The 17,658-nt window shown below is 39.0% G+C and overlaps 1 protein-coding gene across 6 annotated transcripts in view; it reads left to right on the top strand.

The window, feature by feature from the left end:
- Window positions 1-17,658, top strand: part of SPTAN1 (spectrin alpha, non-erythrocytic 1) — a 53,435-nt gene that overhangs the window by 18,781 nt on the left and 16,996 nt on the right. For 4 of the 6 annotated variants that reach the window (XM_040606317.1, XM_040606316.1, XM_040606315.1 and 1 more), the window contains exons 12-35: window positions 121-231; window positions 654-731; window positions 912-1,067; window positions 1,413-1,617; window positions 1,747-1,928; window positions 2,745-2,988; window positions 3,291-3,413; window positions 4,202-4,419; window positions 5,196-5,288; window positions 5,700-5,834; window positions 6,357-6,505; window positions 7,841-7,900; window positions 10,138-10,336; window positions 11,591-11,695; window positions 12,497-12,520; window positions 12,860-12,895; window positions 14,727-14,774; window positions 15,172-15,263; window positions 15,660-15,804; window positions 15,922-16,103; window positions 16,261-16,360; window positions 16,497-16,694; window positions 16,784-16,930; window positions 17,479-17,582. In XM_040606317.1, coding sequence (XP_040462251.1) covers window positions 121-231; window positions 654-731; window positions 912-1,067; window positions 1,413-1,617; window positions 1,747-1,928; window positions 2,745-2,988; window positions 3,291-3,413; window positions 4,202-4,419; window positions 5,196-5,288; window positions 5,700-5,834; window positions 6,357-6,505; window positions 7,841-7,900; window positions 10,138-10,336; window positions 11,591-11,695; window positions 12,497-12,520; window positions 12,860-12,895; window positions 14,727-14,774; window positions 15,172-15,263; window positions 15,660-15,804; window positions 15,922-16,103; window positions 16,261-16,360; window positions 16,497-16,694; window positions 16,784-16,930; window positions 17,479-17,582 — 3,134 coding nt within the window. The remainder of the gene's footprint in view (window positions 1-120; window positions 232-653; window positions 732-911; window positions 1,068-1,412; window positions 1,618-1,746; window positions 1,929-2,744; window positions 2,989-3,290; window positions 3,414-4,201; window positions 4,420-5,195; window positions 5,289-5,699; window positions 5,835-6,356; window positions 6,506-7,840; window positions 7,901-10,137; window positions 10,337-11,590; window positions 11,696-12,496; window positions 12,521-12,859; window positions 12,896-14,726; window positions 14,775-15,171; window positions 15,264-15,659; window positions 15,805-15,921; window positions 16,104-16,260; window positions 16,361-16,496; window positions 16,695-16,783; window positions 16,931-17,478; window positions 17,583-17,658) is intronic. The other 2 variants (XM_040606319.1, XM_040606318.1) reach the window with 1 other exon arrangement.

Genomic DNA, 17,658 nt, shown 5'->3' with positions numbered 1-17,658 from the left:
CAATACATCATCCTTTACTTTTCAATAATATCATATGGTAAGGAACATCACTGGCCATGCTTGAGTTGCAGTAGAGCAGCTGAACATGGAAACATAAATGTGTTTGTTTCCTTACTTCAGGCATTTCTGCTGAATGAAGACCTTGGTGATTCTTTGGATAGTGTGGAGGCTCTTCTAAAGAAGCATGAAGACTTTGAGAAATCCCTAAGTGCCCAAGAGGAGAAAATCACAGTAAGAAATTTACATTAGGGGATCACTAAACAGAAAAAGAAATAAAACAAGTGAATTTGTTGACTGGGGAGGAAACACTGCCAGAGGATGACAGAGGAGGATGGGGTTTGCTCTGCAGAACAATGCACTATTACGTGGGATGTAGAAAACAGTGGGAGAGATAGGACAGGGCTTGACTGCTGCCTCAGAGAGTTGAGTAACCCATATCATGCCAGCACACGTGTGGATGAAGATTGTCAAAAATCTGCACTCTTCCACGTGTAAGGTGATGGTACAGATAAAAAAGGGTGTAACGATAGCTATCTTAATAATGGCTTTCTGTTAGTTCTACTGTGATAAACTTTTGAGAATTAATCTACCAAGTAAACTTGCACAAGCAATTTCTATTACACCAAGTAAATGGAAACCTGTTTTCTCTTTAGGCATTAGATGAGTTTGCTACTAAATTGATTCAGAATAACCATTATGCCATGGATGATGTTGCTACACGCAGAGACGCTGTAAGTATCTAGAATAGGTTTGGACTGTAGACTTTAAATCATGTTCTGCTTCATTACTTTAAATGGTATGTCTGCAATACAGGGAAAGGCAGTGGAGCTCTCCCAGAAGTACAGATACAGTGGTGGCTCTTAAGAAACTTGAAAAATTTAAAAATCTTTACTTTTTTTTTTTTCCCCCAGCTGCTGAGCCGCCGAAATGCCCTTCATGAAAGAGCTATGTACCGCCGTACTCAGCTGGCAGATTCTTTCCATCTGCAGCAATTTTTCCGAGACTCTGATGAGCTAAAGAGTTGGGTTAATGAAAAAATGAAAACAGCAACAGATGAGGCCTACAAGGTAAACACAGACAAATGTTAGGGTAATTTTAAGGCAATACCAGACTTAATGTAATCAGTCTAATGATACAAAGCATTGTCAGTCAAAATGTTGCTGATAGTAGGCCGTATTAATTGCAACAGGAGGAATTGTAATTTCTTCTTGACCCCAAGGGGGATTTTCCCATCGTACTGTAACCACGCTTATTAAATAGGTTAAGTGTTCTGATTTAAGGTGTATTTTTGGCACTAAATCCTGTGTGTCATCTTGGCATGTATATTAACGTAGTCTGATTTTAAAAATTCTTCGGAGACCTATAGGTACTAATTTTGGATTGAAAGGTTCTTTTTCTTTCCTCACTGGTAGGACCCATCAAACTTGCAAGGTAAAGTTCAGAAACATCAGGCTTTTGAAGCAGAGCTTTCTGCTAATCAGAGTCGTATTGATGCACTGGAGAAAGCTGGCCAGAAGTTGATTGATGTCAAACACTATGCATCTGACGAAGTGGCAGCTCGCATGAATGAAGTCATCAGCTTATGGAAAAAACTTCTGGAGGCCACTGAGCTCAAAGGTACAACTTGTTCAGAAGTATACAGGCAATTACTTTTCTAGAGAGCGTAGCTGGGAGAAGACAGGAAGCGAGTTAAATTATGTGGAAATCTCATGTCATCTTTTCCTCTTGCCACTCTGTCTCGGTCAGGTATAAAACTGCGTGAAGCCAATCAACAGCAGCAGTTTAATCGCAATGTGGAAGACATTGAGCTGTGGCTGTATGAAGTAGAGGGACACTTGGCTTCTGACGACTATGGAAAAGATCTTACTAGTGTTCAGAATCTTCAGAAGAAGCATGCCCTGCTAGAGGCAGATGTTGCTGCCCATCAGGTAAAGGAAGTAGGATTTTTCCCTACCCTTTCAGATCTGTTCTCTCAACAGTATTCGCTCCAGAGACTTTTGCAGGTCTGTATTTCCATAATTTTTGTAGCTTTGGGCTTTACAGTTTATTTATCAGAAATAATCTTGAACTGAAGTGTACATGGTACGTCCCTAAGAGCAGTATCTTCGTGACTTCGAGAAAAGTAAGCATTTTGAAAAAGCAAAATAATCCCTGCTGACCTGTATGACACTACAACATTGTTTTGTGCTGTGAATACCAACTTAAAAAGATGCACTGTGCTTTGCGTAGGAAATGATTGCCCCTTAGAGTCTCCATTTGCAAACAGCTTATTCTTACGCAGTTTGTTTTCATGTAGCTCAAAGAAATGGGAGGGGAGGGAGAACAGATCAGTTTTTAAATATAGAACTTTACAGCAAATGGTTCTTTTGTTTGCAAATGATCTTTAAGGGAATTAAATCTACAGCAAAAAGATAACAAGATCTGGGTTCCCACAGCTGGAATTCTCAGTTGTTAATAATTTAAGAACTGTTTGTGTAGAGTAGCACATCTGTAAAGTTAATGTAATTTCAAGAATCTTTTGTTTATTTTATGAAATTGACAGATGAAACCCAATTACATTTACATAATGTGTTGGATATTATCCAGGTTATAACTATTACCAAATGATTGCACTGGCAGTGTGCAGCTGAGGTTCTCTTCTTCTCGTACAATATAACTTACTAGCCGAGACCTGAAGATGTTTTCAGTCACTGCAGCCATCTCACAGAAATTCTGATGTAATGCTGTCGCTGAATTTATTTTAGGATCGTATAGATGGCATTACCATTCAGGCACGCCAGTTCCAAGATGCTGGGCACTTTGATGCTGACAATATCAAGAAGAAACAAGAAGCTTTAGTAGCTCGTTATGAAGCTCTAAAGGATCCTATGGTAGCTCGCAAGCAGAAACTTGCAGATTCTCTTCGCCTGCAGCAGCTTTTCCGTGACATTGAGGATGAAGAGACCTGGATAAGGGAAAAGGAACCTATTGCAGCTTCAACAAACCGAGGTTGGTTTATCCCGATAACTCCAGGATTTAGGTGTCAGAATTATTCTGTTATAACTTGCCTTTTTATGGAACATGTGCTTATTGTAACTAATGGTGTTTGGAGTTACGTATTTGCCATCACCCATGGTTCTTTAACCGTTACTTTGCTTCTACAATTCCAGTGGGTAGTGTAGTTTTTCATAGTGCTCTGTTGCGATAGTACTTACTCTGTAAGTTTGCCTAGCACTGGATGCAGGTGCCTTGAAATTTTTGTTTAGTCTAATGGCTCTGAATTCACTGATTAACTGTTTTGTGTCTTTCAGGCAAAGACTTAATTGGTGTCCAGAATCTGCTAAAGAAGCACCAGGCTTTGCAGGCAGAAATTGCAGGCCATGAGCCCCGCATTAAAGCAGTCACGCAGAAGGGAAATGCTATGGTGGAAGAGGGTATGTCTCAGTATTTTTTAATTCTTCCTCTTTCAGAAATTCAAATCTTTGTGCTGGAGCTTGTTCTTCATCCCTGTACAACTAAGAATCACTGCCTGGTTTTGTCAAGGCAATAGACACAAGCCTGCTAGCAGGATGAACTTCTGGTCATTCTTTCACCTAAAAATAAAAATAGATTTCTTGATGGGAACTTGTCATGATTTTCACAGATCTCCATCTGCTCTTGACAAACACATACGAGCCCTGTATTCAGCATCTTTGTGCCTATGATATTTAGTCTCCATTTTTAAATCTATTGAAGGCTTGCATTGGAGATACCTAATCATGATGTGAGAGGCAATCCTCTGCAAAACCAGTAAGAGTCATTCCTGCTTTTAAATAAGTAGGCATTTCTGACTGGGTGTTCTTAACACAAGAATGCTAAAAAAAATTTTCCCTATTCCAGCATTCAGAATGCAGGTCTGAAATAATATTAGCCTGCTGGCAAAACTCTGCCACTGGAAAGAGATGACCTTTCCTGCTTCATGATTGACAAGAACTGTTATGATGTGGCTTGTTTTGTTCTTAATGATTCAATTATTCCTAGTACAGTTTGACTGACGAGTACAGAGTTTTCCAGTCTGAGGCAAAAGGACAAACTGAGCTGTGCTTTCATTATTCTGGTCAGAATAGGCTACATAGGTTTAAACAGGTCTAATGTCTGACTTTCAATAAATACAAGTAATTTTTTAGTGTGTATTATTTATGTCTCCTGAAGTCCTTCAGTTCCCTCTCCTCCTGTTTCCTAGGACATTTTGCAGCTGAGGATGTGAAAATCAAATTGAATGAGCTAAACCAAAAGTGGGACTCTCTGAAAGCTAAAGCATCTCAGCGTCGGCAAGACCTAGAGGATTCCCTGCAAGCTCAGCAGTATTTTGCTGATGCTAATGAGGCAGAATCCTGGATGAGGGAAAAGGAGCCCATTGTAGGCAGTACAGACTATGGAAAAGATGAAGACTCTGCTGAGGTATTTGAGACTTTTATTTGAATCAGTTTTCCATAAACACAGCAAGGGTTTGTCCAGTGGTAAAAAAATAAGGAGCTCTGCAAATTTCAGGACACTTAACAAAAAGGGCAGAAGATTCTTGCATCAAACTGAATTTTGGCTCTCAGCCAAAAGATGACAGTTTTTTTCCCCTGTCTTAGTTATTGTTGTACATGAAATTAATTTTGCTGTCCAGTATATTAAACCAATTGCAAGAAACTTAACATTTGTATTCACTCTTTTACAGTGTTGTTTTTGTTTGTTTGGGGGGGTGGGGGTTTTTTGGCAAAGTGTAATGCGACAAATACCAGCAAATTCCTCATATGATGTTGCATTTCAATATGAGTCTGGTTTTCAGTAGTTCATTGGTCTGGAAGTAATATTTTGTCTAGAGTTATTTTACTAGTATCATTCTGTGGTCAAACACATCCCAGACACTGCTGACTGACGTTTCATCAAAATGGAGTGCAGGTTAAAGGCATACTTTCAAACTTAACGCTGTTTCCAGAGTGATATGTGGTATTCCTGGTTGGAACAAAAGAATGTTCCTGAGATAAGGCAGAGGAAAAGCACCAGAAGCATTTGGCCCACTACCTTGCCTGTGAATAAATAGAAGTGGTTATTCTCATGAGAGTCACAAGACTGGCAGCTGTGAAAAAACCCACATTCCCTGTGTATGGAGCCAAAGTGTATGTTTTGAGCAGAGTAATATTTGTAAAATGGCTAGGTGTACATGTTGTTTTTATCTTCGCTTTCAGGCTCTTCTGAAGAAACATGAAGCTTTGATGTCCGATCTTTCTGCTTACGGCAGTAGTATACAGGCATTAAGGGAACAGGCCCAGTCATGCAGGGTAAGGAAAGATGCTAATCATGCCACTGAAATTCTTGGGTCAGCAAAAGGTAAAGACAAAGCTTAATAACAGTTGTTGTTTTTGAGAACTTATTTCAGACCGTACTTGGTTTTCTCAAAAAATTTAGTGGTCTGGTTTTGTAATCCTGACAGAAAGCTGTGTTGCTTTGGAATAAAACAGTATAATATGCTGGGTTTCAAGGTTTGAGCCCAGGCAGCACCTAAACTAAGTCTATCTGCATTTTTTTTCAACAATCTATCTTGTTTTTTCAACTTGTTGAAAAGTTTAAAAGAACAATTTTAAGACACTACGGTAGCTTTATTAACTAAGGGTGAAGTATTTTTAAAGACAACTACATTGATTGTAATAAACATGGAGCAACTAATTTTTCTTGTGCTCCTTCTTCGTTAGCAACAAGTTGCTCCCACAGATGATGAAACTGGGAAAGAGCTCGTTCTGGCACTCTATGATTATCAAGAGAAGAGTCCCCGGGAGGTGACAATGAAAAAAGGAGATATCCTCACCTTACTCAACAGCACCAACAAGGTATGTTCTTGCCTTCTGGTTTGCTGAGCTGCTTGGCTGACTTGGTGGTGTGTGTTTGCAGAGCATGGGGGGGGAGGGTTGTTGCTTTTTGGTGGGTTTTTCTTGGGGGGGGGGGGTGTTGTGGTGGGGTTTTTTTAGTAAGAGCATTTAAAGAAGTTAAAGACTTTGCACATTTAGTTCATGTTCCCATTCAGTGCTTTAGCATACCTCTTCAGTTTATTCTTGTGATTCCACTATAGCTGCCAACTTCCCTAAGTCAGATGAACAACATACGCTATAGGGCATGTGTCTGTGAGACAACTTACTTCCCTGCTGTTGAGGAATTTTTGACCAAACACAAGGGGAGACATGGAAATATAGACCGAGGTGTCTTCCAGACTGAAATGATCTCCATAAAAAGAGCAAACTTTTGTGAGCATCACTGGGGTTTTTTGTGTTATTTGAAGACTAATTTGCAGCTTTCAGTTGCTCAGCATAGTTTATGCTCAGTGCTTCCCTCACAATGGTTTTTTTTCTTTCCAGGACTGGTGGAAGGTTGAAGTTAATGACCGTCAGGGATTTGTACCAGCTGCCTACGTGAAAAAACTAGATCCTGCCCAGTCTGCGTCCCGAGAGAATCTCCTGGAAGAGCAAGGCAGCATAGCATTGCGACAGGAGCAAATTGACAACCAGTAAGATCTAACTGATGAGATGACACCCATCCGGCATTTATTGGTGTGGCCTTTGCCTCACATATGCCAGAGGTTTAGGTTGATGCCTCTTACACTAGAGCAAAACAAGGGGCTTCTTTACCAAGGGCACCATAATCAGTTGTTTTATTCTTACTCTAGATTTTCTTGTTGCTTTTCCCATTTTTTAACTGTAAAACTCATGACATAGAGCTCAACTTGCTGTCTGACTTCAGCATTTTATGTGTTCCTTTTGTTGTTGTACCTAACAACTTTAACTTGTTTGTGAGTTATATCTGTCTTAAGGAGCTCTTGTATTTGTAGTTGTCACTTCTTAATGTGTGATCTGTTTTAAAAAGCTTTCTTAAATTTGGTTACATAAAGTACAGTATGCTCCCTATATAGGGCTGCCTCTGGAGGTGACCTCCTTAGGAGCTGTGACTACTTTGGTGGTAGCTCATTACTCTTTTTTTTTTTTTTTTTTTTTTTCCCCCCCCCTGTAATGTGGTGCCATTATGGGGGCTAAAACATGCCCCACCCCTGCCCTCTTAAAAGAGGAACGTGCCATTGTAAATAGAGCAAACTGCATGGCTGCTTGGTAATGACTTCCTAAAGCACATGGTAATTGTAGATTAGTTCAGGCAGGGGTTGTGGGTGATAGCCATGAGCTACTGGCTCATCTTATCAAGCCACTTGGAAGCCAAAGCTGAAAGTTTTATGCATACTCCCATCTGTCTGCACAGCTACGCTGTCATTCTACATGAGAATTTCTTCCCACTCAGTTGTTTTGAGTCACCAGTTATTACAGTGCCATACAATAATTACTAGCTTTAGCTCTAGAATTAAAAAAATAAATCCAACCAAAACTCAACAACACAAACCCAAAAACAAACCACACACATACACACAAAAAAATTTGTACAGGTGAGAAGAAATTATGCTGGAAAATTGTGATACATTGTTCAGGATTTTAATAATGCGTAACTTTCTCTGTGGGTTTGCATGCTGCATTCAAGAACTAGAACAGGGGTGCCTCGTTTTAGAGCCAAGGAGAGGGGACCACCCTTTAATTCACAATCACATGGCACAGTGACAGGAAATGAGCAGACCCTATAGAGAGAGTTCAACTGTACTGCTGAGGTTTCCTTATGTGAATTGTACTCCTGGTCTGATTTGCTTTGTTTGCTTCTGAATTACACCTAATTTTCTCCATTTAAATGTGAACTCTTAATCATCTCCTACTGCAGACAACCCATGGACGGAGCTGCTGCTTTCATTATTTTTGTTAATCTGACTAATTTTTTGCATGCATTTGCTGTGCTCCCTCTGTCTGTGCAGGACTCTCATAACTAAGGAAGTCGGCAGTGTATCTCTGCGTATGAAACAGGTCGAAGAACTGTGAGTAGGATTAGCCCTTTCTAAAAACCATGCTGTCTCCATACTGTCACTGTTCATTCTCCCTTTGTTTCTTTCTTTCTTTGGGAAAGCTGCTCAAAGAGACATGAAGGAAGCAATTGCTGCAATGTGAATTATTGTAGTTTAGATGAGTGTTGTGGTATGTGTTTCGTGTGTTCTTTATAGCCAGTCATCCAGCCAGCTGCTTATCTTGTTGGTCACCTCTGCGCTGCTGAATTGGTCGATGATGTTGTTTTCCATTATGCTGGTTTTTCTTACTGATAGAGGCCTTAGGGATATCCAGGCTGTTTCCTTTAAAAAGAATATCTTGCATTTTCTGAGGTGCAGATAGAAATACTAGTTTATTTATATAAATACCTATAAAATATATATACCAAGTATTACATCTCATATGAATGTCTTAAATTTTGGGAAGGGTGGAGTTATCGTAGTTATACTAAGTAACGTTTGTGCTGGGTAGTCAAAAAGCATTAGTTCATTTATATAGGATGATTGGTTTTATTATAACATTAACTTAATTTTCAAACATGGGTTTGTGTCTCATGGAAAAAGTACCATGTTTGCATTATGGTTTGGAAAGTTGTGGGAGACCCAAAGCAATAGCGTTCATTGGCTGTGCCTGACTGTCTTTTCATAGAGAATATATTTCTTGAGAATCAAAAGTGAAAGTATTATGTTAATCTCTGAAGTGTTGCAAAGCAGCTTTGAGGTAAGGTCTGCTTCTAAAGGAATTTGGCCCCAGATCATCCTCTGTGAGCTTCACAAGTATTTAATACCTAAAATTGTATGCTGAGGCAAACATCTGCAGTTGGGGCAGGCTTCAAAATGGTTTTCCTCAAGTCAAGAGTAGAACGTTTCTATTCAAACCATATAGAAAGATTCTTAGTTCCTTTCTGTTCAGTCTAAACCGGGATAGACAGGAAACTGCAAAGTCTCTGCTTCCGTGGACAGACTTCGAGTGGTTTATCAGTTTGATATGTAGACATCACAGCGCAGGCTATCAAGGATTTTCTTCAACAGACTTCATCATCTCTGAGTTATTGGTTAGGAAAACACTGCGGTGTTGAACTCTTCAAGCTGGGAGGTGTAATTGCTCAGTGTTTGCCTGTGTGCTCCAAGGTGGGAAATGAAAACATTGTAAGGCTGCCCTTCAACTGTTTGAGGCCCCTGCAGGTATCTCAGCAGCGTCTTATATTTTTTTATTGAATAAATCAAAATGGATGTCTTCATGACTCAGTAATGAGAGTCAGCTGCTGCTGTTGATCTCTAGTAGACCAATGTGCAATCTGATTCAGGATCTAAAAAAACCATCCAGATGCAACTAGAATATCTCATCTTCCAGAAGATTTAAAATAGGGTAACAGTAAGAATGAGCGTTAAGGGTGTAACTTTCTAAATGCAGATTCTTTAGAAACAGGCACTATGCATTGCTAAAGAGATCTGTAATTCAGTATCAATGACTGTAAAACTTGTTAGCTTTTTTCAGCAGCAACTTGGGTAAGGTCTTGTAGGATTGTCTGTGTCTATTGGTTACCAGGAATCAGATGGGAGACATTGGTTTTCTTGTGGTTTTAAATAAATGGCTAGTCCTGCGAGGTTTATTTGAAACGTTTTAGAGGTTTGACTTCACACTTATTCTAATGTAAATGAGGAACAATTTCACTGATGATGTTGGGAATTCCACAGATATAAAACCAGTGTATGTGAAGTGAGTTTCATGGATTTCCCAGTTGAATATAGTTGTGTTACCAAAGAAATACCACCGTTTTTAAACATTCAGCAGATTTTGCACTGAATAATGGCTAGGTGAGAAATTTATGTCCAAGAGCTGAGAGCCTAGTGGATTTTAATAATCTGATGGCAAACTTGATGTACTATAGGAAAATACCTCTTGGAAAGAAAGGCTGTACGGAGTCATTCCTGCACTGCAGTGCTACTGTAGGTTAAGAACCTGCCCTGGCCTAAGCTGTGAGTTGGGTTTGCTTTTGCCTAGTGAACTGTTGCATGTGGGAGATCTCATCTTGGTGTGCATATCCATGTAGAGGAGAAACATTTACAGTTTACATTTACCTAATTATGTACAAGTAGGTCATTCTGTAGAAGAACATGGGTAGGCTGCAGGTGTTTCCCATGTCTTTGGTGATACCAGGACTTGGTAAATTACTGTGAGTCTGCTAATAATCTGACTGTCCCCTGCTTTCCTTTTCTGCTTGTTCCAGGTATCACTCTCTTCTTGAGTTGGGAGAAAAACGTAAAGGCATGCTAGAAAAAAGCTGCAAAAAATTTATGCTTTTCCGTGAAGCTAATGAGCTTCAACAGTGGATCAATGAAAAGGAAGCTGCACTCACAAATGAGGAAGTGGGTGCTGATCTGGAGCAGGTGGAGGTGCTACAGAAGAAATTTGATGATTTTCAGAAGGTGTGTTTTAATGCTGTGTGTCTTGTTAGTTTTGGCCTTTCCCTTCAGGATTTTCTGGTCATATCTCCATGGTAATTTTTCATAGTTGAGAAGGAAACATAGCTTTGATTGGAAATAAAGAGGTATTTATGCCTTTTTTTTTAAATTTTGTTCTGTGAGGATAGAGACAATCCCACATTCAGAGTCTTCAGTTTTATTACAGTCTCTGGGTTGTTACATGCTTCCCAGCTGCTAGAGAACTGAAACTCTTTTTCAACACATTCAAATACAGAATCTGCCAAGCTTTGGAGTAATTTCATTGTGTGTAAATCATAACCTTTAGTTAAGCTATTCCTCTTCCTTTATGTTGAAAGGAAAGATGCATTTTAGTTTCCATCTGCAGTTTTTCCCAAGATACAAAAAAAATAATTCTCTGCTTCAGAATGCTGGTAGGCTTTCAGGTTTGGGATTTTTTCCTCCCAATGCTTGCAATACTAGTTAATTAGTTTGGTTTTTTTTATTTTGCATGAGGTGTGAAAGAATTGCTTGGACAGATATTTTTATTCTATCCGCTTTTGTAAAATACAGAGCACTGAACTGTAAAGATGCCTGACCTCATACATTGGAAAAGACAGTGATTTGACCATTCTGTGGCTGTTACCTTGTTCGCAGCTTGAAAGTTGGCTAGCAATTTGAGCCAACCTAGTATTGTAGGTGAGAAGATAGTAGCAGTTACTGGATTTGGGTTCTTTTAAAATAAGCTAGTGGTTGAAATTAAAATGTGGCACCTATTAAAATTTAAATGCCAGCTCTCAACTAAGTTTTGAAGCAGGTTGCCTTTCTGCTATGTAGAAAGCTCTCTTGTCAATCTGTTTGGCTGGAAGCATTTAAGTGTCGTAGTAATACTGCTTATTAAGTTGGCCTTTTAGCTAATTCGTGCAGTAGTACGGATGATAGTTTTTGATCTTCAAGTTGGTAATGTTGTATACCTGACAGTTCTAAAATGTATTCCATTCCTGATTGTTAATTAACTTTCTGTATGGCAAACTTTGATAGTGCATTTCTTTAATGCATTGATGCTTGGCGCTGGCAGCTGGGGTTTCTTGGCGTAGACTTTCATGCGTTGTGTGTTCACCGGTAACTGTAAAGGTCAAGTCTACTGAATTCCTGCTGTTTACAAACCATGTACTTCTTGACACCCCTGGTGTGCTAGCTTGTTCCACATGTTTTGATTGTGTGAATGTTAATTCTGTTACGTTTTACTGTTCTGTGCAGGATTTAAAAGCTAACGAGTCACGCCTGAAGGACATAAACAAGGTTGCCAATGACCTGGAGTCAGAAGGGTTGATGGCAGATGAAGTGCAAGCAGTACAGCAACAGGTCCACTTTTATGCTGACTTAGTCTAATTCTCTTGAGAAGCAAAAGACTTTCTTCCTTTCTTTTGTCTGTTGCCTTCCACTTTGCATGTCACTGCAGGATTCTAGCTGTTCATTTTTTCTCTCTGGTCTGATGATGCTGATATTCTAACTGGAGATACTTAGTGCCTGTTATGTACTGTGGCCGTCACAAGGGGTACACTTTGGACTGTTTCTTTTAAAATAGTGCTGTAGCAAATTGCAGCATCTAGAGCTTTTTTCTTTTTTTAGGAATGGAAGGTCTTTAATATTACAAGTCATAGAGAATCCATGCATTAGCTTTGCTTCCTATAAGTTTGAAATTTCAGCCTTTATTTCTTTGCAGGAAAAATGGTGAGGAAGAATAGGGCAAAAGAGAAATAAAATAGAGCTCAGCTATACAGTGGAGGGGTTTTGTGGGTTTTCTGGGTTATTTCTGGTTGGTTGGTTTTTTAGTAACATACCCGTATTTTTGGCCAGCTTTTCACATACTTGTGCTGTTTCTGTAAATAGTTTTGTCTGGTCCCACCAGAGTACTGAAGCAGCTTTTTTATTTTCTGAGCTCTAAGATGATGTGTTGCAATATATGGCTGAGTAGTCAGACTTCCATTTCTGCTGTGCATTCAGATTGTGCAAGCACTATTTGGCTTAATGACATACTGGTAACCAATTTGTAGAAGGATGGAAACAAATCTCCTGCTATCTTCACTTTCTCAAAAACAGTAAAAAAATTGCTTTCTGTTAGGATAAACAAAAACAACTTGTTATTTTCTTTTTCCTTTGTAGGAAGTCTATGGTATGATGCCCAGGGTAAGTGTTAAATTTCTGGAATAGTGTGGCAATTGTAATAGGTTTGGGATGTACAAGTAGAAGTTCAGCCATAACTGTAGTTCATTGAAGAAACTCAATAATGACTTTGAATAGATATAAAAAGATTATCTTCTCTTTGATCCCTTTATTTCTGGAGTGTCTTACCCCACATTACAAATCAATGCAGAGCAGGATAACCCAAAATGATGCATATACTTGTAAAAATTGATTTACTCTGTTAAGGATTGAGCATGGAGAACTTTCGAAGTTTTTTAGTATATTCTGATAGTTCTAGATTTTGCTTCCTATTTAAAGCTGTTTCTTCACATTTTCAAACAGGATGAAACTGATTCTAAGACAGCCTCTCCTTGGAAGGTAGGTGTCATTACTTAGTAGCACACAACAGGAAAGTAAAATAAAAACTATAGTACGTCATCTTTTTTATACCATACACCTCATGTGCCCTTTTTTCTTTTTTTCTTTTCTTTCAATCCTGCCCCTGTTTTGGGGCAGAATCACTATTGACAGTGTGATTCTAATGGTGTCCGAGTCTCAGCAAGTGTTTGAATTTATATTGATTTAAGGTTAGGGACTTTGATTTCAGTTTGCTTGTTTACTTCAACAAGCACATTACAAAAATTTGTTGAGCATTTAGCAGGAATTCACCTTCATATACTTGCATACAGATTCTTTCCATACATAAAGATGTCACAGGTTCTACTCTTCGTTTTAAAAATAAAAGCCACCTAGGCAAAGTCAAGTGGCTAAGTCAGCTCTCTATTTGCAGGTATGATTATGAGAAAAACTGAGATAGGTTTCCAGCAGAATTGCTGTAGCTGTAGGAATTGCCAGCAGTTCGTTTTTTACCTCCCTGCTGCAAAACTCTCTTTTGTTTTCAGCTTGTACTATAAGACTTATTCCAGTTTTTATGCCAGCATTATTAGATATTACATGGCCATTAGATGCAAAACAGTCCCTGTTAGCTTAGCATGAGTTCTTACTTTATGTTGCGAGCAGAAAGAAATGTTTTTGTTCCTGAAAGTCAAAGCCATTCATGTCAATATTCCTTTAGTAAGGAATATGGTGTATGTATATAGCAGTATCTTTGTCTTCCATTGTTCATCTCTAGCTCATTTTCTACAGTAGTTAGAAGTAGCGTTTCTCCATTCATTAGTGGCTTACAATGCAGTAGCTCTCATCTGCTGATGGACAAAAACATCCTGGATATTTTTGGTATTACCAAATTGTGCTTTTCTTTAGTATTTGATTTCCATGTTTCATGTCTTACATCCACCCTCTTAAACTTACAGCTGCTTGTACATCTTCTAAGCTGTGTGAATATGGGGAAACCAGATAAGCATGCAATGTGTTGACAGCATTGTAGAAAATGCAGCCATGTCAACAAGAACTGGTGATCTAAGAAAAGTATTTTTTTTCACAGAGATTATACACATGTACATTCAATCCTGAGAGTCTCAGAGTAACTATGCAAACTATTAAGTTCTGTGTGTATCTCTGCAAAGGGTTGAATTTTGCAAGTAATCCGTCATAGTCAGAAAAGTAGATTGCATGCTGGAGGGAATTGGTCATCCTTTTTATAATTAGCCTTCAATTTTCATGAGATCTAGAAATATCTCAATAATTTTAGCCAAAAACACAGCCAGGAGTTAAACCATTTGGTTGATTTCCTGTCCCCATGTCCCTATGACTAAGAGTTTGGAGGTTTTTAATTCAGTTATTGAATGTTGCCTTTTAAATTTTCCTGTTCCTTGTCCTTTTTAAGACTATTATTGCTTGTTTCAGTTTACGCTAACAAGGTAGTACTCACTTCTAAATTTCTAACTATTCTTACTCTGATCTAGAATACTTTAGGTATCACAACTAATTGTTCTTAGTTGGTTTTGTAATTTACTTGCATTGATTTTTTTTTGTTGTTTCTGTCTCTCATCATAAACAACAGTGTATCAAAATACTGTTCTAAAGAAGTATATAAAATTTAAGAATTCAGCGGTTTTCACTGAAACCTTCAAAGCCTAGGGTGTTTCTTCCTGCATTTTGTAGAGTTGTACTTTACAAAGTCCCTGCTTTTGACCTAGGCCACATCCTTACAGATTTTTAAGGAGTTTTTTCAGTCTGATTTTGGCTCTGATTGGTTAGAGTTCACTTTAATGCTACATGGTTTTTTTATTTCTTCCTTTTCATACAGTCTGCACGTTTGATGGTACACACAGTGGCAACCTTTAACTCAATCAAGGTAATACTACAACTTTTTCTGAGCTGATTTAAAAGCTGAGAATGTTTTTTACCCTTCCTTTCCATAGTCTTCATCTTTACTCTGTATAAACCCTTTTGAATCAACTTACTGAAAGGAGTATTGACATACACAGCATTTGCTTCTCAGGTTACACCAGTATCTTAGATACGTAAAATCATTTATTTTTACATCTCAGGAGAAACCCTTAAAATTATTTTATATACCTAGACTACTTGAATTTGTGTGTGCTTCTGGAATTAAACAGAATATATAACATTGACCTGTAGTGAAAGGCCAGTCTTGACTTTTCAAGTCACACAGGTTTCTTGTGTGAACAGTAATGCTGTTAATACTGTGGTCTGCAATATCAGTGGGGTATTTTTGGTTTGTCTTGCAGGAACTGAATGAACGCTGGAGATCTCTGCAGCAGTTAGCAGAGGAGCGAAGCCAGCTGTTGGGCAGTGCCCATGAAGTCCAGAGGTTCCACAGGTAAGGTATTTGTATCGTCTTTGGTCTTACCTCAGTAAAATGCTTTATCTATTTAAGAGTTCTGAAATATAGTGGGACTGATTCTAAACAAATCATATTTCAACTCCCAGCTTGTTCAGTGGAATGTAGACCACCAGTGGTCCAATAAGAATCCTTTGTATTCTTCCTAGAAAAAGTAAGACTTGTTAACATGAAAGGATGGAATTGCTGCAGGCTTTGGGAAGTCTGGACTACTGTCTATTTTGCCAAAGTTTGCTTGTGTCATCTTGGGAAATAATTTAATAGAACCGTCAATTACATGAACTTTTTTGGAAATCGATGACCTGCTAGGTATCAGAGATCCTAGTATGCCCTCTCACTTTGACTCTCATTTTGCCTTCCCTTTTCTCAAATCAGAGATGCTGATGAAACAAAAGAATGGATAGAGGAGAAAAATCAAGCATTAAATACAGACAACTATGGGCATGACTTGGCCAGTGTGCAGGCTCTGCAGCGCAAACATGAAGGCTTTGAGAGAGACTTGGCAGCTCTTGGAGACAAGGTGAGATTGTGAAGAGGACAAAACCAAAAGCTTTCTTTTTATCTAGCAGAAATGACTGAATTATAGAAAAGATGCTTTTTGTCTTCATTATGTTTATTTCCCTTTCTCTAATACTAGGTGAATTCTCTTGGTGAAACTGCCCAGCGTCTGATCCAGTCACATCCAGAATCTGCTGAAGATCTCCAAGAAAAATGTACTGAGTTGAATCAGGCTTGGAATAGTCTGGGAAAACGTGCTGACCAGCGCAAAGAGAAGCTTGGAGATTCTCATGACCTGCAGCGTTTCCTCAGTGACTTCAGGTAAAGATGCTGGTCTCCCCACCCCCCACCCCACCCCAATTTATCTGTCTGGTATATGACTAGTGAAGTATATATGGGTTATTGTTCCACAGGAGTGTTTCTGTGGAGGGTTCAGAAAAGGACTGTAAGTTTCTCTATTAATGACGTGTGTTCACAGGGACCTTATGTCTTGGATCAATGGAATCCGGGGCCTGGTCTCCTCAGATGAACTGGCAAAGGATGTGACTGGAGCTGAAGCGTTATTGGAAAGGCACCAGGTATATGAAAGATGATAACTGTGTATCATAAACATCAAAAAATGTTTCTTTTTCTGATGCCCTCCCTTTAGAGTTCCAAAGATAGATTAGTTCTAGCTCTGTTGTCTATTCAGTAATGCATCTCTCTACCTTGCAGGAGCACCGCACTGAAATAGATGCAAGGGCTGGCACTTTCCAGGCATTTGAACAGTTTGGACAACAACTTCTGGCTCACGGACACTATGCCAGCCCGGAGATCAAGGAGAAACTGGATATTCTAGATCAAGAACGGACAGACTTAGAGAAGGCCTGGGTCCAGCGCAGAATGATGCTAGACCAGTGCCTAGAACTACAGGTACTCTGTTGTGTTTATAAAAAGACTCCTTTCATTAGAGCAGTGCTCTTGGTCTGTCTTTCTTATGCTTTGGAGTTTTTTCTTCCTAGCTGTTTCATCGGGACTGTGAACAAGCTGAAAACTGGATGGCTGCCCGTGAGGCTTTCCTAAACACAGAAGATAAAGGAGACTCCTTAGACAGTGTGGAGGCACTCATCAAGAAACATGAAGATTTTGATAAGGCAATCAATGTCCAGGTGAGGAGTATAGCTGAAATAAAGGCAAGATAGTTTAATTTTTCTTACATGGATTATTAGCAGAAGTTACTGCCATGTATGGCTTCTAAAGTTCCGTTCTAAATAATCAGCCATTTGGGATCTGCAGAAGTTTCAGAGTGGCTAATGCAGATGGGGATGTATTTTACTGGCTACAAAGAGTGTAGGAATAGCGTCGAGTGTTTGTGTAAATCTCTCTACTGATTTGAATTTTTTTTTCTTTTTTTACAACAGAAAAAGGTTTATTTTCAGTTTCTTGTAACAGAAAGCTGCCTACTTCTTATTGAGAGCTTGTACTGCTGTAGCTTGAACTCCAAAAGATACTTTTTTCTTAAACGCCACAGGTGAAAGATGTTCTGAAGTTGAACTCTGCAATCCTGTAGAAGATAGACTTCCTTCATAGTCACATTTACAATAATGTATATTTAAAGAAGGGGGGGAAAAAAAAAAGTCATGTTCTGTTCCAGACCCTGCTAATGACCTGATTTTAAGGAACCACAGTGGTGATTTATGACTTCTGTTTTTAATAGGAAGAGAAAATTGCTGTCTTACAGTCTTTTGCCGACCAGTTGATCTCTGCTGATCATTATGCAAAAGGAGTCATCGCTAACAGACGCAATGAGGTTCTGGACAGGTCAGTATTGCCCTGTTAGGCAGGATGCAGACACCGACTGAAAGAGAGTGCTCTTTTGCAACGCTTTGTAGCTGTT

Source organism: Falco naumanni, chromosome 9 (assembly GCF_017639655.2).
Source record: "Falco naumanni isolate bFalNau1 chromosome 9, bFalNau1.pat, whole genome shotgun sequence".
Lineage (NCBI taxonomy): Eukaryota > Metazoa > Chordata > Aves > Falconiformes > Falconidae > Falco > Falco naumanni.
This window is presented reverse-complemented; position numbering and strand designations above follow the sequence as displayed.